General features: G+C 49.2%; 2 protein-coding genes across 4 annotated transcripts in view; one reads left to right on the plus strand and one right to left on the minus strand.

Annotated features, from left to right (window-relative positions):
• Positions 1-20,234, plus strand: part of C2H8orf88 (chromosome 2 C8orf88 homolog) — an 83,061-nt gene that overhangs the window by 44,930 nt on the left and 17,897 nt on the right. The window contains exon 6 of one of the 2 annotated variants that reach the window (XM_043507631.1): positions 17,630-17,806. The exons of the other annotated variant lie outside the window; for it this stretch is intronic. Coding sequence (XP_043363566.1) covers positions 17,630-17,656 — 27 coding nt within the window. The 3' untranslated portion in view covers positions 17,657-17,806. Of the gene's footprint in view, positions 1-17,629; positions 17,807-20,234 lie in introns of those variants that run through there. 2 annotated transcript variants of the gene reach the window in all.
• Positions 1-20,234, minus strand: part of NECAB1 (N-terminal EF-hand calcium binding protein 1) — a 152,612-nt gene that overhangs the window by 6,835 nt on the left and 125,543 nt on the right. For both annotated transcript variants that reach the window (XM_038392593.1, XM_038392594.2), the window contains exons 8-10: positions 18,444-18,520; positions 14,757-14,810; positions 12,804-12,916 (exon numbers count right to left, since the gene is read on the minus strand). In XM_038392593.1, the coding sequence (XP_038248521.1) occupies positions 12,804-12,916; positions 14,757-14,810; positions 18,444-18,520 (244 nt within the window). The remainder of the gene's footprint in view (positions 1-12,803; positions 12,917-14,756; positions 14,811-18,443; positions 18,521-20,234) is intronic.

The following is a 20,234-nucleotide window of genomic DNA, read 5'->3' on the forward strand; positions in this document are numbered from 1 at the left end:
TCTAAGGTACCACAAGTACTCTTGTTTCCTCTTTGATCTTCCTTACCAAGACGCACTCAGTGGACCTAATTTTTCATAATGCTGCAGGTCCTTTGCAGTACTTTGCCAATGCAAAGGGGAAGTAAAGTCATTGGATCACATCAACAGGAAGCTCCCCTTTCTTAAGAGCAATGCTGGGTTGTTACAGCTCCTGGTGGAGTGGGAAAGTCCAAGAATAAGGAGTTGTGGTTATTCACTGTTACTAGAACAACAGCTCTAGCCATAGGAAACCAAGTGTAAGTGAGAGCAGCCCCTGGCTTGTTCCAAAATATGCTAGGGGCTAACCAGTCCCAGAACTGGTGAATCATAATTTTGTTCCTTATCATGAGTCCTCTCCTGCGTGCTAGTCAGGCAGAGCTAAGAATCAGACTCGTATGTTTTTTCCTGATCCAGAAGATGGTATTATAATCCTACATAACTTCTAATTACTTGAGATTATTTTCCATACACATTCTATTGACTGTGTTGTCTGCATCACTCATTTTCTATGGAATCTTGAGCTATAGTGCAGCTCCTCCACTTCTGTGACTTAATCTGCCTTTCCTATATACAGTAGAACCTCAGAATTATGGAGAAAATGGAGGTTGTCCATAACTCTGAACAAAGCAGTTTGGGCTCTAGCATCTGATACTCCAGGACAGGCTCCAGCAGCAGCTGAGCTCCCTCCTCAGCCCTCACAACTTCCTTGAAGCCAGCTTCTTTCCCACGGTCGGACTGAGTTTGCAAGTTTGTCCCCCTCCCGGCTGGGGGGGAGGAGGGAATAAAAGCAGCACATCCCCCTGCCGGGGGAAGGGAGAGGTGAAAATGGTGCAGACCCTAGCAGTGCTCCTGCTCTGCTGGTTCCACCTGCCTTGGGCTGGCAGCCCCAGTGTCTTCATCTCCTAGCTGTAAGTGGCTGCGCCACACATTGGGTGAGGGTGGGGTGGGGACAGGCAGACCAGATTGTCTACCTTTAAGGTGCAATACAGGCACAGTATAGTATTTGGTTTTTTTCGGGGTGGGGGGGAGTCTCTGCTGCTGCTTGATTGGTTACTTCTAGATTCACATGGTGTCCAGTTGACAGGTCAGTCTGTAACTCTGTTGTTCGTATCTTTGAGGTCCTACTGTAGTTCATTCAATAATGGGAGATTGGGGGGTCAGACAATAATTATTTAATGACTAGATGTTGAGATTCAAAAGTTAAAGCTTTGTAACTGTTAAAACAACAAATGACCAACATCACCTGTCAAAAAATAAAGCAAATATCCTTAAATCAGTCTCTAAGTTCTCATAAACATTTTTCTTACTTTTCATATCTGTAAATTTTTATTATTATTGATGGAATTTTTTGTTGGTCTGTGTTCATTTGGTGGAATTGACATTTATCGATTAAAAATCTAATCCTTCCAAGCCTAAATAAAAGGTGTTTAAAAAACCCTCTGTCTTCTACCTTTTTAGTGAAATACAGGGATGGAATCTCATTCCTTTAATCCAGCACTTCTCAAACTATGGGGCAAGTCTCCCAAGAGAGGTGTGGGAATGAGCTTTGTGCTTTTTTTAATTTTAAGAGCTATGGCTGGGGCTGGACCAGAAGGGCCATGCACACCCGGGAGGCAGGGAGAAAGGGGATGGCCGGAGCCTCACCATGCTGGGGCTGACCGCCGGAACCACACCACCTGGGCTCAGGCTCTCCTCTCATCCTTCACAGGGAGGCAGCCCAGGCTTAGGGTCTCCTCCTCCCTCCCCAATCCCTCACTGGGAGGCAGCCTAGACTTGGGTTCTTCTGCCCCCACAATCCCTCACCTTGAGGCAGCCGGGCTCTGGCTGTCAGCCCCAGCGTGGCAGTGGGGCGCTGTGTCTGCTCTGAAAAGTGATATTAACAAATATCACTTTTCACATTGCCACCCTTCTGTGCTGCTGCTGGCGCGGCGCTGCCTTCAGAGTTGGGCATCTAGCCAGCAGCCACTACTCTCCTCCCTGCCTTCAGAGCTGGGTGGTGGTATATGTACTTGGGTTGGGGGGGCATAAATGACTACAGTCATAAAGAAGGGGAGCCCAATCAAATAAGTTTGAGAACCATTGTTTTAATGAATTCTAATAATAGGAAAAGAAACACAAATGCCTTTAGTCTAGCATTATGCCTCTGTTTATATATTACTTAGATTGTAAGCTCTTTGGGGCAGGGATCATCTTGTTCTGTGTTTGTACAGCACCTAGCACAATGGGTCCTTGGCAGTGACTATAGGTCCTAGGTAATATGGTAATACTAATATTAATAATAATTAATATGTTTTGCCCTCACTATGTTATCTGAGAGCTGTATACTCAGCAAACTGTCAGATTTGTCATTTCCATTTTATAGGTCTGGTCTGACTTGAACTGAGCTAGCCACCCTTTTAATAGGCTGGAGATTTTCTCCCTATTGGGGGAGGTCCACCATTACCCCTCAGCATGCTGAAAAAACCTTCCCAAACACACAGCTATCACCCCAAGAATGCTTTCCTCATACTGGGCATGTTCTGATTTTAAATTTCCCTCAGATGGATGAGGGGTGGAGCATGCAAGTCACTGGATGGACACCTCTTAGCAAACAAACAGGTGAGGATAGTGTGGCATAAAATTTCTTCTGAGGCTTGTTTAAGTGCATTGTAACAAAATTTGAGGCTTATGATTTTAGTCTTTAGTCTAGTTGCTTTGAGACTGTTTGAGCTCTAGCATGCCTAGTGTAACAAACAAGGAAAGAAGCCTTTACTGGTCTGTTTGCCCTCTCTATATGGATTTTTTATCCTGTCTTTATGATGAACTTTAAACCATGCTTAAATCATAGTCAAAACAAAATAAAACTTTCCAGGCATGTTTTTAACAGCCTTCGTTCCCTGAATAGCACTGCTTTGGATTCTAAATATCCTTACTGGGGTAAGCATATTTGCCTGGAAAACACAGGCATGAGACTTAGCCCTGGTCTACACTACAGAATTACTTCAGTATAACTATGTCAATTGGGCCAGATTCTGTAAACAGGATATTAGGCTGCAGACTTATAACTACATCACTTAAGGGTGTGAATAATCCACACCTCCTAAGCAATTTAGTTATATCAACCTAAGTGATGGCATACACAGTGCTCTGTCAGCAGGAGAGCTTCTCCTGCTGACATACCTACTGCCTCTCACAGAGGTAGATGAACTACGCCAACAGGAGAAGCTCTCTCCTGTCAGCTCAGAACATCTTCATTAAAGCAGCACAGCTGCATTGGTGCAACTGCACCGATGCCATGTTTTAAGTGTAACCTGCCCTCAGAGAGTGATTTGATTAAAAGAGAAGTACAGTAGAAGAAAAGAGCCCAATAATTCACAGCGATCACACTATGGTAGGCAGGAAATCAGTCTTTTATTCAACTTTGAAAGAGTTCCAAACTAAGAGTCTGATCCTGCAAAGTGATTTGCATGGGTAGAGCTTTATATGCTTTTGTGGGATGTTTTGCAGGATCAGGGTGGGGGAAGCTTGCTGAGGCACTGTCCCAGAGAGGTATGCACTAGGAAAAAAAAAAAAAGAGCCTTCAAAGAGTCTGTCTTCAAAAGCTCCCCTTCTCAGGGATCCTAAGAAAATGCTACAAAACAACCTCCCCTAAAAGAAACTGCAGTATCCTACGGATATCCTATGACTATTCTCACTGCCAGCCCTTTTTCTAATTATCCTCTGTTACAGAGGACAAAAGCTGGGCAAATACTATTCACTGAGTAATTCAACACATTGTGTGATCCTTTTCAAATTATTCAACTGTGACGGGGCAAGGCCAGATGGCTATGGAAGAGTAGTCTTATTGGGATCTGGGCGGGCAAAACCCGTCCACTGCTAAAGGATCCCCCCCCAGCCTAAAAGGGGGATCCACAGGACCTAGATACCCAAAAAATTCTGGGGCACAACTAATGAAATAACAGGGACAGGAGTGTGGTCAAAGGGTCAAACGAAGGGAACCGGATGGGGACACCGAGCAGAGAACCCCGGACAGCGCCCACTGCTCCTCAAAGGCATCAAGGGAGTCAGAGGATGCCGCCCAGAGGAACTCTGCCCGGATGCATGAACGGACCGAGGATCGGAAATAGGCCCCACAGTCACAGGAGACTCCGTCGGCCAACCTCCTCACTCTGGTTTTATAGATGGCCATTTTAGCTAGGGCCAGGAGGAGGTTGACCAGGAGATCCCGTGACTTTGTGGGGCTATGGATAGGGAGTGCATAGATAAGAAGGTGAGGGGAGAAGTGCAACCAAAAACATAATAAAATATTGCTGAGGAGCCGGAATAGGGGCTGCAGCCTGGCACACTCCAAGTATATATGTGCCAGGGTATCCCTCATGCCGCAAAAGGGGCAGGTGTCTGGGATTGAGGTGAACTGCGCCAAGTACACGCCCATGCTCACGGCTCCGTGAAGGAGCCGCCAACTGACATCCCCAGCAGGCCTTGAACTAAGGTGGAATATAGGCTGGCCTACTGGGGCTTCTCACCCTCCAAAGGTGGCAGGAGGTCCCACCGTTTTGTATCGGGGCAGGACACGAGGGTGAGGGCATGAAAGGTGTGGAGCACGAGCGTGTATAGATGTTTTCTTGGTGCGGTTTGAAAGCAGACAGGCTGCATCTCGTGCAGCTGGCTTCCAGTGAAGGGGTCGGTTGGGTCCACGGGGCAGGGGTCCAATTAAAAGGTCCGGCGGACCTGGGGTAGCGGGTGGGCGGGGCATGCCCTCGTTCAGGACCCGGTCAAGATAAACCCGAGCAGTGGTGGGCAAAGCGGCCTTCACCTCCTGAAGTATGCGCCAGGGAGTACAAGGTCTGGAGAGCCCCATGCGCTGAGCGAGCTTCAGGGGATCCAGCCAGTCTCCCCGGTCATAGTCCAGGAGGTCTCCAACTCTTGTGACCTCTGCCAGGACCTACCTCTGGCGCACTGAGCAGGACTCCGCCACCTGCACATGAAGCTGGGGGTTGTGTAGCAGGGGCTCCGCGAGGAGATCTGCCCCCTCGGTGGCTGCCACGGACCTGGTCGTTGAAAAGTATTTTGAGGTCCGGAGGAGGTCCTGGTAGAAGACCGGCAGCCCGGAGAGGTCTTGCAGAAGACCTCTCGGATGGAGATAAAGGAGCTGCCGGTCGTATCGGAACCCTCAGAAGTGGCTCAGGAAGGCATGTGCCAGTATGCTCCATGCCGGACTACCTGCACCATAAAGGAGCCTCTGCAGGGTCTGGAGGCGGAAGACATGGACTGAGTAAACAGACATTTTAGGCCCTGCCCTCCCTCCTCCAGAGGTAGATGGAGAACCCCTGCAGGGATCCAGTGCAGTCCTGACCAAAAGAACTCCAGAATCGATGTTCGGAGGTTGGTCAGGAAACCTGGGGCCGGGACCAGGGTGTTGAGCCGGTACCAGAGCATGGACAGGACTAGTTGATTAAGCACCAGCGCTCTCCCTCGAAGGGAGAGGCACCGGAGTAGTCCTGTCCATTTCTGGAGCCGCTCTATCACCCCGCCCTCTAAATTCTGCCAGTTCTCCGGCGGAGAGGGATGCGTGGCAGAAAGGTAAACGCCGAGATAGAGCAGCGGACCCGTGCTCCACCAGATGGTCTGAAGCACGGGTGGGAGTGAGCTCGCCTGCCGCCAGTCTCCTACCACCAAGCCAGAGCTCTTGACCCAGTTGACCCGCATGGAGGAGGCTGCCAAATAGATGGCCTGGCAAGCCTCCACCCGCGCCAAGTCGCCTGGGTCCTGGACCACAAGGAGCACGTCATCAGCGTATGCCAACAGGACCAGCCGCAGCTCCGGCTCCCGCAGCACCAATCCTGTCAACCTCCTTCGGAGGAGACAGAGGAAGGGCTCGATCACCAGAGCGTACAGCTGGCCCGAGAGGGGGCACCCCTGCCGTACTCCTCACCCGAAGCTGACCGGTTCAGTCAGGGTCCAGTTGAGCCTGACTAAATACTCTGCAGAGGTGTACAGCACCCAGAGAAAACCCACAAACTGGGGTCCGAAGCCAAATGCTTGCAGAGTGCTGAGGAGATACCTGTGATCCACCCTGTTGAACGCCTTCTCCTGATCTAAGGACAGGAGGGCGAACGACAGACCATCCCTACACCCGAGTTCCAAGAGGTCCCGGACCAGATATAGGTTGAAGATGCTGCGGCCCGGGACGGTGTAGGTCTGGTCTGGGTGGACCACGTCCACCAGCACGGACCCTAGCCTCAGCGAGATGGCTTTTGCCACGATTTTGTAGTCCGTGCTGAGGAGCGAGATGGGATGCCAATTTCGTAAATCGCGGAAGTCCTCTTTCTTCGGCAATAAGGCAAGCACGGCTCGCCTGCATGAAAGAGGGAGGACCCCGCTCTGCAAAGACTCGGCCCAGACGGTGACTAGGTCTGGGCCGAGGACATCCCAGAACACGTGATAGAACTCCACGGTCAGGCCATCCATGCCCAGAGATTTATTGGTGGGCATGCGACGGAGGGCTTCCGAGAACTCAGCCAGAGGAGAGGCAGCTCTAGCCGGTCTCGGTCACCCACGCTGACCGTCAGGAGCTCCTCCCAGAGCACTCTGCAAGCGTTAGGATCGGTTGGATCCGGGGAGAAAATGCTTGCGTAGAAGGTTCTCGCCCTCCCGCACATCTCCACTGGATCCGTGAGGGGGGTACCATCTTCTGCCAGTAGGCAGATGACATGTTTTCTCCAGGGCGTAGAAGAAGCGGGAGCCGCAATCCATCTCCCGAAGGAGCCGGATGCGGGATGGAACAAAGGCACCCCGGGCCCGATGGTCCTTGAGGGTCCAGAGCTCCTCCCACTTCTCCCGGCACGCTCCGCAAAGGGGTGGATCCTCGGGGCTGGCGGCCAGACGCCTCTCCAGCTCTAAGACCTCCCGTTCCAACTGCTCTATCGCCGCATCCCTCCGTCGGCTGGCGCCCCGGGTGTAGTCACAGCAGAAGAGCTGGGCGCGCACCTTCCCTAGGTCCCGCCATCGCCGCGCCGAGGGAAAGGCACGCCGCTGCCCTCGCCAGGCCAGCCAGAACTCCCGGAAGGATGCCACGAAGCCCGCATCCTCCAGCAAGCTGTTGTTAAAATGCCAATAGGCCAGCCCCGGCCTCTCCGTGCAGAGGGAGGCTGTCACGGTGGCTAAATGATGGTCAGAAAATGGGGCCGGCCGGATGCTGGAGGAGTGGGCTCATGAAAGATGAAAGCGTGATAAATAAATGCGGTCCGGATGCTGGAGGAGTGGGCTCATGAAAGATGAAAGCGTGATAAATAAATGCGGTCCAACCAGGAGTGGCGCAACCGATGGGCCTCCACCCGGACAAAGGTGAATGTGGAAGTGTCATCCGGGTGGTGGTCGTGCCAGACGTCCATCAGGGAGTGGTGTTCGACTATTTCCTGGAGGACAGCGGCGGTGGCTGGGCTCTGCTCGGTCCCCGAGCGGTCCCGCTCCTCAAGGGTGATGTTAAAGTCCCCTCCCAGGACCAGGTACTCATGAGGATCCAAGGTGCCAAAGAAGGCGGACGCCTGCTGATAGAATTGCAGCCGCTCCGGGCTCACTGCCGGGGCACAGATGTTGACGAGGTTGACTACGAGCCCCTCCATGCGGACCCGGAGGTGCAGCAGGCGGCCCGGCACAGCCTCGGCGACCCCCAGCTCCTCGGGCCGTAGGTCAGGGGAGAACAGAGTCGCCACTCCAGCTGTACGAACTGTGAGATGGCTAAAGTAGACACTGTCCCCCCAATCCAGCCGCCAGCTGTCTTCGGCAGTCGGATCCGTATAGGTCTCCTGCAGGAAAACCACAGAGTACTTCCCCTCCCGAAGGAAGGAGAGCACTTGGGACCTGCAGAGACCCATCCTACAGCCGCGGGTGTTCAATGTTGTAATGGTAAGAGGTGCCATGAGGAGGGCTGGGGGGGATCCTCACTAGCAGGGACACTCGCGGCTCGCGCCGGGCCGCGCAGCAATCCGTGACCTACCCTGTAGGTGAGTAAGGAGTCACGGAAGAGGTGGACCCGCTGGTAGGCCGCAGCGCCCTGCCTCCCGGTCCTTTTACCCTCCCCCATGAGGGCCCTTGCGGCCCGGAGGATTTGATTAAAGTCCCCCCAGGGCTGGAGACCAAGCTGTACTTTGTTGCGGGAGCCATGGACGTCTTCTAAAAACTCCCGCAACTCCTCTTGTCGCGCATGGGGGGCTGGGGTTACGGTCTCCTGGTTACTCCCCGAGGGGGCCCTTGGTACAGCCCCGTAGCCCACCGAGACGGACAGACAGGGTGCAGACCCCCGACGGGGCTCCAGATGGGTTGGCCTGAACGCTGGGGTGATAGGGGGCAGTGGAGGGAGGATAGCAGCCCCTGGTGGGTCGGGACGGGTAAACACAAAGGCCGCTCCCTGGGAGTCATCTGTTGGAAAAGGGAAGGAGACAGCCCCAGGGGTGGCAATAACATCTCGGGGGGTGGACGGGATAGAGGCAGGGGCAGGGTTAGAGGTGAGAGTCTGGGTGGGGAGAGGGCTCTCAGTGATGCCAGTCACAAGCTCTATGGTGGATTTGGCAGCTATGGTATCAGGAGGTGGACTTTCTTCTGTAGGGTCCTCTCCCGGGAATGAGGTCGAATGCTCCTCACCAACGAGGGGTGCCCCTGGTGGCTCAGGTCCCAGCCGCGTGGCACTGACCGTTGCCTCAACAGGCTCAGCGGCTCTCAGCGGGGTGCCATCTGCAGCCGGGTTGATGGAGTAGTCCAGGGGCTCCTCGAAGGTGGGAGCAGAAGCAACGGTTAGGGGGAGGGAACATGGGGAAAGAGGGGCTGTAGTGAAATCGCCCAGATCGAGGCCCGCTGGCATAGGGTCATCCTCCCCCTGGGTAACCGGGGTCAGACCCAGGGCCTCGATCGCCTCATACATGGACGGGAAATCCTTTTCCACCACCCCGGGATGCTTCCCACTGGCAGCTGACACGACGGTTGCTTTGGGGCACACTGGAGTTTTAGATGGTGCCTCGGGGGTCTTGAAGGGGAAGGACTCCCGTGGAGGGGAGATACTGCCTTCCAGTGCTGCCACGTCATCCCCAGCTGGCACCGGTAGATGGAACACACCCGTGGGTAAAGCGGAAGGCTTGGCATCGGTGTTCCCCTTCCTGGTCTTCCGGGGGGCCTCTGCATCAGATGGAAGGAGCGGAGCTCGAGCCTTCCGCTTGCCTGCTTCCCCTGGACTAGGGCCCAGCCCTCCATGGCATCATCCGGGGACTGGCTAGCAGGGGTTGTGTCAGGGGGCAGAGGCGATGGCTCAGGGACTCAAGGGGATAATGGTGGGGCAGTACAAGGGAGGGAAGATTCCCCTTGGGGCGGGCCCTCTCCCATGCCCAGCGGTGTCCCTGCCGCACCCTCCTCCACAGGCCCCCCCAGATTGCAAGCAGCGGGGGCAGGGCTCTCCCGCTTGTCTGGGCATAGTTGGGGAGGTGCCCCTGGGGCCCGAGCGGGAACAATGGTGGACTGGGAAGGGGGAGGGGTGGTTTCGGGCGCCAGGCAGCCAGGGGCACCGGTGATGACGGGGCCAGTGCCCTGCCGGGGCTCGGGGGTCCCGGATGCCTCTCCTTGCCGGGCCAAGGGGTAGTCCCTCCGGATGTGCCCCATCGCCCGGCAGAGGTAGCACCGGGCCTCCCCCGTGGAATAATGCACCCGGTAATGGACCGCCTGGTAGGGGACTAGGAAGGACCCATCCAGTACCTCTCCGTCACGCGCCGCCAGCGGCAGTTGAAGCTGCACTTGCCGGCGGAAAGAGAGGACGTGACGGAGGGCGGGGTCTTTGCAGCCCAATTGGAGAGGGCTGATGACAGAGATGGGCTTCCCCAGGGTAGAGAGGGCGGGTAACAGGGCGGCATTGGGAAGAAAGGGAGGGACGGAGGTCAGGACCAAGTGGATGCCCAGGTCCTCTAGCGGTTCTCAGGGGACAAATGCCCCCTACTGCCAGGCCCTTCTCCACCGCCTTCTGGGCGGTGGCCTCCGATGTTAAGAAGAAGACGACCTTGCCATACATTTTGGAGGCCGCCACAATGGCCGTGGGCCTCACCACCCTCGCCAACGCCCGCAGATAGGTCTCCACGTGGGGCGAGGCGGGCACCAGGAGGCAACGGATGCCGTGCTTCCTGGTCATGGTGGGAAAGGGGCCCCGGCCGCTATAGTGGAGGCGGTGGGCAGGAGAGATGACGTAGCGGCAGGCGGGGGGGCTGCCGCCACCTGGGTGTACGCCCTGGGAGCCGGGGGCGGGACACCCGCAGAACTGGTGGAGGGAACAGCAGGGAGGGACGCCCCAGCCTGTGGTGGGGCCTGGACATTGGGGGCTGCCCCTGCCATGGAGGGCCTGGTCTTTTTAGTGGGGCCCTTCCCCTTCTTCTTCCCCTGGCCCTTCCTGCCAGCTGGGGGGGCTCCCCCTGAATCTGAAGGGTTGAGAGGCGTGGCAGCAGTGGAGGTCACCCTGGTGCCCGTCGCTGCTGGTACCCCAGCGGGGGCGGTGGCAGATGGTTCGGCAGCGGAGGTAGAGGCTTGGCGGGGTGATGGAGGAGCAGGCGGGGGAGGGGCAGCTCGGGCTGCTGGAGGGGCCCCACTCGTCTCATCCCCCGCCATCATGAGCAGGGAGGGAAGGAAAGACACCAGAAGGAGGAGGGGAAAGGGGAAGCAGGTCGACCACTCCTCCCCGCTAGGCTGCAGGCAGGGGAGGAGGGCGCCAAAAGGGGTGGGCTGGACGGGGGGCAATCAGGGGTTGGGGTCAGTCACCGACAGAAGGTAGAATTCTGGCTCCTCTTGGTGCACTAGGGGAGGGGGAGATACAACAATATTCGGGGTGCAGTGAAAAGGGTTGAAACTAAAATGGGGAGTTGCACAAGCGCATGGGTGGGGGCATGGGCACCTGGAGCAAGGGGCTAAGCGGTCTGGAGGGAACAGGGAACCAAGGGGCTAGCCTCAGAGGCTGGGGCGGGGCAAACAAACAGAGGCTGCAGGAGGAAATGGGCGGGGCAGGCAAACAAACTGAAGGTAGTAAGCATGGGCTGGGGCATACCGGGGAGGCAAAAAACTGCAAATGGTAAATAGGGCAGGTTGCAAGGGCAAAGCTGTGGGGTGGGCAGTCCGGGGGGGGGCACGTGCACCCACGTGCACTTGCACAAGTCTTTTTAGGCTGGCTGCTGCTTCTGGCCCAAAGGGTAGAAATAGGGCTTGGCAAGCCAAGCAAGCAGCTGAGTCCAGAGGCAGGAGCTGAGGCAGATGGTATACAGCCAGTGGGGGTGGTGGTAGTAGTGGTGGGGGTTGGGGGACACACAGATGGGTCAGGGGGCAGCTCCACACCACACCCCCTGTGTCCCTACCAACACAGTCAGGACCCCCACCACAAGAGCACAGTTTGAAAGTTACTCAGTCTTAGGGCCCCCACCACAGTGGTCTGCAAAGTCTCTGCGTGCTCCCCCACTGGTAGATGGTCCTCTTCTTCTTCTCCTCGGGCTTCAGCAGCTCCAGACAGCAGACTCCACAGCAGCAGCAGCTCCAGGAACTCCAGGTGGTGGTCCAAGCAGGCAGAAAGGACCCCTCTCAGGTGGTGGTGGTGGTGTCCACAACAGCAGTGGCTGGGGTCCCTCACTCCTCCTCTCTGGGGAGTGGGCTAGCATCCCCCCACCCCGCCTCAGGGCTGCAGTTGGAGCAGTAGCAGCATCCAAGAGTGGGGAGTCCAGCAGCCAGGTAGCAGAGAATGGGGGGTGTCTGGCCCAGCCAGGGGAGCAGCTGGAGCACCAGGGAGAGCTTAGGACCTAGTAGCAGCTTCCCACCTCCCTCCAAGCTAGAAGGCTGTGGGAGAGGGAGAGAGATTCACTCCAGGCTAAACAAATCCCTGGTACCAGGATAAGTGAAATGGCAGCTGCTCCAGGTCAGTTAAGACACTTGGGGCCAATTAAGAACTTTCCAGAAGGCAGGGAGAAGGCTAGGTTGATTGGGACACCTGAAGCCAATCAGGGGCTGCCTGAAACTAGTTAAAAGCCTCCCAGTCAGTCAGGTGGGTGTGCATGTCAGGAGTTGTGGGAGGGAAGTTGTGCTGTTGAAGAGACTGAGTATATGCACCAGATCAGGCACAAGGAAGGAGGTCCTGAGGTAAGGGTGAAGTGGAGCTTGAGGAAGTGAGGGCTGCTGTGGGGGAAGTAGTCCAGGGAATTGTACATGTCATGTTTCTAAAAGGTCAGCTATGATAGCTGATACTATTAGGGTCCCTGGGCTGGAGCCAAGAGTAAAGGGTGGGCCTGGGCTCCCCCCCCATCTTTACCCCTGTTTAATCACTGAGACTGGGAGACAACAGAGACTGTGCCAGGAAGGATAACTTCTGATCTCCCTTGCTGGCTTATAATGAAAATGGCTCAGTAGACTGTGACCCTTGTCTCTAGAGTCACAGTGAGCCTCTGAGGCTAGTGAAATCTGCCAGGAAACACGGGACCCATGGAGGCAAGGACAGAGCTTTGTCACACAACATATATGTTGAATTATTTGTCCACCTCTACAGCTGGCCCCACATTGAATACTAGAATATTTTATATGCTTTGACCTCTCCCTTTGATTCCAAAAGTCCTGTCCCAACTCTGCCCTTGTGTGTGTTCCCTGATAGAAGAGAAGATGGCCCATGTCCATGGGATGGGAGATGGTCCATGAGACAGTCTCTCTATTAACACGTGGTCTACCCCAAGTTTGAGATTCATTCAAAGAAATAGTCATCTCTGTAGTGCTATGCAGAATATGCTGCAAGGTAATAACATACTTACTGCAAACATCCAGTCCGAGTAGAAGCAGATTCCACATACTGTTTCAGAGCGAGTCGGAATTCTTCTAGTTCTTCCTCTAGCACAGACATTTGATGCTGAACAATCATTATGTGCTGATAAAGATATTACAGTATTCATTGTCATGTGCCTCCTATCAATTCCATACATTTTAAACTAAGAAAATTGTCAGGTTCCCAAATTGAGAAATCTATGGCCTGAATTCCAGATGTGCTGAGCACTTCAGCTCCCATCAGCTTCAGTTGGGGTGATGGGTGCTTAGCATCTTTAAAAATGAAGCCCTAAGTTTCTCAAGTTGAGTATCCTCAAATCCATGATATCAAGTATATCCAACTTAATTTAGTTAAATGAAAAAAATGTAATCAACATTCAGACAGAGATCAAGTACAGCATAGAGAATTTAAAAAAATACTGATTGTACAGGAATCTTAAAGGAATACTCTTAGTTCTAATTTCCTCCAAATTTAGCTTTTGTAAATAAGCTTTTATAAAATCCAGCAGAAATGATATCATGTAAAACAAAACAACCCCTCCACCCCTACCCCCCGACATTCCCCTGCAGTTTGCAATCTACTGTTTTAGTGCTCTGGAATCTTAGAGTAAAATCTACATATGATACAGCTTGGCTGCTGCTCAAGGTGGGCACCCAAAATCTGTGGCTACTTTTGAAAATGTGTGTGACTTGTCCAAAGCCTGGATCAGAGTTTCTAGTGTGTTGATTGTTATGTCAAGAAACAACAGTTGCTTATTTTATAAGAAAAGTAAACATTTCAATGGATGAATCAATACTATGTAAGCAGATGTGCAAGTTGAACCTAAGTCTCCAGATATGGAAGTTTGATTCATTGACTTACTAGTACAATCCTTTGACCCCAATTTCTCACAAGCCCAAACCTTAATGCTACAAATTGCACAACAAAAATGATTTAAGTTATGGAATACAACCCAATTTTTGATATATTCCAGTACAGGTTTACTCAAATATATAATCAGGAAACAGAGGTGGTAGAGAAGAAAATGTATGTTTCTGCTTCACTTTGGATTAAGGCCTTGTGAAATTAAATAAAAAAGGCAAAAAAGATTTACAATGTAGTCATATTATAATTTTTTTTAAGTGACCTGTTGAAAATAATAAGTGAAACTATACATTGACCTGAAAAGTTTGTCCTCTTTACAGAATGAATAACCTTGATTAAAGAATAATTGGAAGTGGAGAAGACACCAGACCTTTTCATCCTGAATTCTTGATGCTTACAATTCTAATATTCTAAGGAACTTGCATATTGGTTCATCCATTAATACATGTTACTTTGCTTATTCAACATTTCAAGAAATGATGCTTGCTTAACAACCAACACAATGGAATCTTTGGTCCAGGCTTTCGTTCCTTCCTGGCTTGATTATTGGTATGGTCATCTCATTGATCAACTTGAATCTATACTATTTCATGAGCAAGCTATTCAGAATCATATCACTCATTTGATCTTTTCTTGTTATTGTTTTTCTCATTCGATTCTACTAAGTACCATCATTGGCTCTCTTTTCCTACATATTTGATTTAAGGTTTAGCCTTGATATCAACACTGATTTATTTGGAAGATTTGCTCTTGGCAGATGTACCTACTTGTAATTTGTGTTCATTTCTGGATATGTTCTTAGTTTCTTTATTTTTATGGTTCACTCTCTGTTTATTATCTCTAAATAATGGGTATTTTCTCATGTCTTCCCAGGTTGGTGATACTCCCTCTTCCCTAGAAAGCTTTTTTAGGTCTTATTATTTCTTGTGCATTGAGGCTCTGCTGCAATAAAATAGATCGTTATTAGCTGAAAAGTGAGTTTGGTGATTTCAACCAAGCTGCAGATGGATACTGGCTACACCAAACAAAATTGGTCCACAAATGCCTTAATAAATACACTGCCTTGAAAAACACTTACAGATTTTGTGTTTCCTTCCAAAACCTCTTCTTCCAGTGGCTCAAGCTTTAGATTCTTGTGATCAAGGGTGAAAGAATGCAAAAATAAAACACACAAGATTAGCTGTGGCCAGTGACTTTTTTTGGGGTTGAGGGTAAACTAGGCCATTCCAAATCAGATTCTGCTATAGGCTTACTTACAATGAAGAGTTTGAGCTAAGGCCTTTCTGCTTATTTATTAGTTGTTAGTCTGACATACAAATTGTTTGCAGAACCTCACCCACTTCAGTGGCTGAACAAGAGCTACAGGCTGGATCAAATTTAGCACATATATATATATATTATATACACACACACACACACACACACACATACATATACACACACACAGATATTTCAAATCCCATTAATAGCTAGACAGAGAAGCAAGTTGTTAATTTTTGATAAATCCGCTCAGTCACATTCATATTTTAGCTCTAACTCACAAAAGAAACTCTTTGCTGAAGATGTCACAAATGAGGCAAGTAGGAATGAATGAATGAACCCTGAGATTTAGCATAATATAGGTCTTGTATAGGAGAAACTTGTGTAGATTTTATTCATAGTTAGTATTATGAGCAAATCCCTTTATTAATGAGTTGCTGCTAAATGTGCCCAGGAGAAGAAGGAAGCTCAATTAGGGCTTGAAGAGTCTTCCACAACTACTAGCATTCATAGCTGGGAAATCTTCCATACAGCCAACAATGCAGTTAGAAGAATCCACATTGCAGGAGTGAACAGTATATATGCTAGAGCAGTGGCTCCCAAACTTGGTTCATGGCTTGTTCAGGGTAAGCCCCTGGTGGGCCCCGCTACGCTTTATTTACCTGAGTGTCCGGAGGTATAGCCGTTCACAGCTCCCAGTGGCTGCGGTTCACCGTTCCCGGTCAACGGGAGCTGCGGGAAGTGGCACGGACCAGGTCACCACTTCCCACAGCTCCTGTTGGCTGGGAACAGCGAACCGTGGCCACTGGGAGCCGCAAGTGGCCGTACCTGCGGATGCTCAGGTAAACAAAGTGTCTCACGGCACGCTAGGGGCTTACCTTGAACAAGCAGTGAGCCAAGTTTAGGAACCCCTGTGCTAGAGGTTGTAAATTAGCTTCTAAACACATCTGCTGGATTAAAGAAACTTCTGGAGAAGAAACAGGCACAAAATAGAACTGCACATGCATAGAACTACCTGCTTGCAATTAGTCTGATTTTCAAGCAGGTGCATTTATGAGATTGCAAATGTACCTACTTACTTCATATGCATACTACTAGATGTGGACATGCAAATCTTTGATTTGTGTGAACATATCTAGTAGTGCATGTACAAAGTTAGCAAATGCCCACTGATGATCAGGCCCTATAATGCTACACAAATGGGAATACTTGTAACCCAGTGGGTATGTCTACATGTCGAGCTGGAGGTGTACATTTCAGCTTGAAGAGACATACCTGGACTTGCTCTGATCAAGCCACTGTACTAAAAATAGAGTGTAGTTGTGAGCTGCAAAGGGTCTAGCCACTGTGACTACCTAACTGTCCAAGAGCTAACATAGGTATGTCTCCTTGAGTTGGAATTTATACCGCCAGCTTGAAGTGTAGACATACCACCAGAGACAGTTTCTTCACACTTCAGAACAAACAAGAAATATTTGTAATAAAGACATGAAGCAAAATTCAGGATTTAGCAAATTGCAACAGGCTACATTGTGGCAAATGGCAACACAGTGTCCGAGTTTCTTTGTGTAAGACATTTAAAGATGCTTTTTCCTTTCCCAAACATGAATACAATTGGGCAATGACTACTTAACCTTGGAAAGCAGGCATTTTGCCAATGCAAACACAATAGGTGGTTAAAAGAAAACAGCAGAAGTAATACTGTTAGTGGAGTTTAAGTAAACATGGTATTTGCTGGAGCACCACCAACAGCAGATGGCAGACTAAGTCAGTAGTGACATGACATTCACTCATCAACTGCTGTGTAATTGTGCATCTCATGCAGAATTTGGATGGGGAATCACAACATTTGCGAAGAAGCTATTTGTAATGGCTCATCTGTCAGCACAGACACTTCAGATAAAGAACCATGCAGGAAACTGCATCTCATTATACTTCCTGTGGCCTCCATATACTTATCATACTAAACTCCAAGAACAGGAATAAAGCAAAAGAGGTGAAGAAAGAGATCACAGCATAAAGTGGCAACAAATACTACTGCAGATTTCACCCTACTGTAGAATGAAGTAGGCCAAATTCTGCTTGCCTACAGAATGTGTGGTATTTACATAACTGAGGGCAAAATTTGGCCCCAAAGTTTTGACAGGCTAATTTAAAGCATGTTCAAATTCCTTCTGTAAATTTGAAAGTACAAGACTGGTCTAAGGTGAATTTCACCCTTTGCAGAGGGCCTGCATAAGGGCTATGCTCCACTTAAATCCTCCAAATAGATCTGAAGTGGGATTTAACTGACGCATAGGCTTTGTGCTGGCCCTTCACATAGGGGTGGCTGTGCGCTCTGGAAACTTTGGGGTCCTTGGCTCAGGGACTGTAGGCTGCCTCAGAGCTGTGGGCCCTGGATGCTCAGAATGCCAAGGAGCCACAAGCCTGGGAGCTGATGCTCACAGGGCTGCCTAGCTCTCTGTCATCCCATCTGGTGTGCTGAAGGGGAGCTGGGAGCCTGGAAGCCCCAGCTGAGTCTGAAGCTAGGGTTTTCACGCTCCTGGCTCCCCATCTGGCCACTTGGCAGGCTGCCCAAGAGCCAGGTGGGCAAGTTCACAGAAAGCCAAACAAGGTTCCACTGGAACTTTGTCAAAATAGAACCATCTCCACAAAACGTTTTGATTTTGACCAATTGGCATGTTCTGACAGAAAACCCTGCCATCAGAGAATTTGTGACCAGTTGTAGTGGGAAGATTCAACCAGGAAGAGGTGAAGAACATCCCCTGATCCTAAACCGAATGGACACTGGGACCCTATGCTTGCAGAATGGAAAATAAATATAGATAAGATAAATAAAATGTTATTCCCCAGACACATGTGAGTGTGATTTTTCATATCTTTGCACAAAAGGGGTGTGAAGTCTGATTTGTTTGTTATGAGGGAGCTGGGGACCTTGGGGCAGGAGAAGCTGGAATGCTGGCATCATTAATAACGCACCTTATTAAATATCCTTAGTAAGTTGTGGTGTGTTCTCTGTGGTGGATGTTTGTTCTAGTGGTGAGGTGTGTGACTCTGGATAGAGGAGAAGATAGTAGGTACTGTTAGGTTCCTTAACTTTTCATGCTCTTATGGTTTTGTGTTAGGTATGTTATGTATAGATCAAACTTAATTAACAGAGGGTAGTTGATTTTGCATATTAATGTATGCAAGCATTGTGTGTTACATAGATACAGCATGTGCATCTACAGCAGATACAGATACCAACTCAGGAAAAAAGAGCTGTGAATATTCAGTGAAGTGGGTTTTTTTTAAATGAAATCATCAAATAGGAATAAGCAAGATGAAAGGGAGACAGGCATTTAATGTGCTTTAGCTCATGTAGCTGTTGTGCTAGTTGCTGTCATTATTAGTTGGAACAGCAGTGTGAATATGACATGGCAGGAAGAACATTTATGGTTTCAGGATTGCTTCAGAAATCTTTACTGAAAAGAGAGAGAACACACAGATAAAAGGAAATATATACCTTCTTTTCCAGCTTGTCAATCAGCTTCTGGAGTCTGTTTATCTGGGTCATCCATTGGTTGTCTTCCTCTAAGAAACCTTTGAGAAACATAAATAATGAAGGATACAATGTTACTGAAAGCTGGAATGTAATGTACTTACTTATTTTTATGTTATAAATACACATCTAAGAATGTTTTGTTAGCTTGTAACTAATTTTGCATCTTGAAAAAAAGACGAGGATGTATTTGATAATATTTGTTGATGCGTAACTAGTAAATGAAACATACAATTTTTCCAATAATAGTGATTTCCTAAAACACATGATTCTTCACAGGATGCAATAGAAACTACCGAGCTTTTTTATTTTTAAACTGAATTCTGCGTTAAGTCCAGTGTTTTGAAACTCTATTGGGTGTTGCTGGAATTGTTGAAACTCTGTTGGAATTGCTTGTCCTGGGAAATGAATCCAAGCTCTAACCTATGTTCAGATCAGAATGCAAGCCTCACTTTTTTGTTGCTCAAGCCTTCCCCCAGTAATGTTTCCACTACTTATAGTGAGTCAATGACAGGGAAAAAGAAGACAGGAAGGAGAAGAGAATAAAACACACACAAGTTCAGATACATGGAGCGGTGGAGACTTGAACCTTTAACTTGTTTAGCTCTTTGATAACACAGTGATTGGCAACTTAAGAAAGGGATCTCAACCTTTTTCTTTGTGTTGTCCACTTCTTAACAGAGACACTGTCTTGTGGACCATCTCTCTTCCCATTTGCAAAAAAGAAAAGGAGTACTTGTGGCACCTTAGAGACTAACAAATTTATTTGAGCATAAGCTATGCTCAAATAAATTTGTTAGTCTCTAAGGTGCCACAAGTACTCCTTTTCTTTTTTGCGAATACAGACTAACACGGCTGCTACTCTGAAACCTCTTCCCATTTGCTGTCACATGGACAATCTCTCCTCTCATTCATGATCACATAATTTCCCTGTGTGTCTTAATGCAATTTAACAGTTGGAAATTTGGCAAGCCTGCGCCATGTGACCAGCCAACTCTCTGGCGGCTCCATGGACTCCCAGTGGCCCATGGACCACAATGTGGGTGCCACCAATTAGATGTACCTAATATAGATATTTTGCATATACCATTATATGTTTGTCAACCCGTGGGGTCACTGTTTGGGCACTATGAACACTGAACAGAGAACACAAGACAATAATAATTAGCTATATTTATGAGCAGTGAAAAATGTGACAATAGCAGAGAGAGAGAGATCTAAGATCTATTTTGTGATGCATGCATTACTTACTAAGATTAAATATCACAGTTGATGTTCAGAGTAAAAGGGAGGAGGAGAAAAAAGCAGGGATTGTAGCTGGAGACAGAGCCCAAATCTCCAAGGTCATTATGAAGATATTAGAAAAGTCAATTTTGCTTAGGAAAAACAAACCTTGAAATTCCAAATAGGAATTCCAAAATTCCAAATAGGAATTCTGAAACAGAAGATGCTTGTCTAACAAGGTACATTAGACTAACTGTTTGAGAAAAATGCTTTGTTAATGCTTTACAATTTCACAATAATTAAAAGTAGTCTGATATAGGTTTTCCACTGTATGCTGTGATTTAGAAATGTAGTAACGAGGGCTGTCAAGCATTAAAAAAATTAATCACAATTGTATGATTAATCACACTGTTAATAGAATACCATTGATTTAAATATTTTTGGATGTTTTCTACATTTTGAAATATTGATTTCAGTTACAATACAAAATACAAAGTGTACAGTGCTCACTTTATATTTTTATTACAAATA

Source organism: Dermochelys coriacea, chromosome 2 (assembly GCF_009764565.3).
Source record: "Dermochelys coriacea isolate rDerCor1 chromosome 2, rDerCor1.pri.v4, whole genome shotgun sequence".
NCBI lineage: Eukaryota > Metazoa > Chordata > Testudines > Dermochelyidae > Dermochelys > Dermochelys coriacea.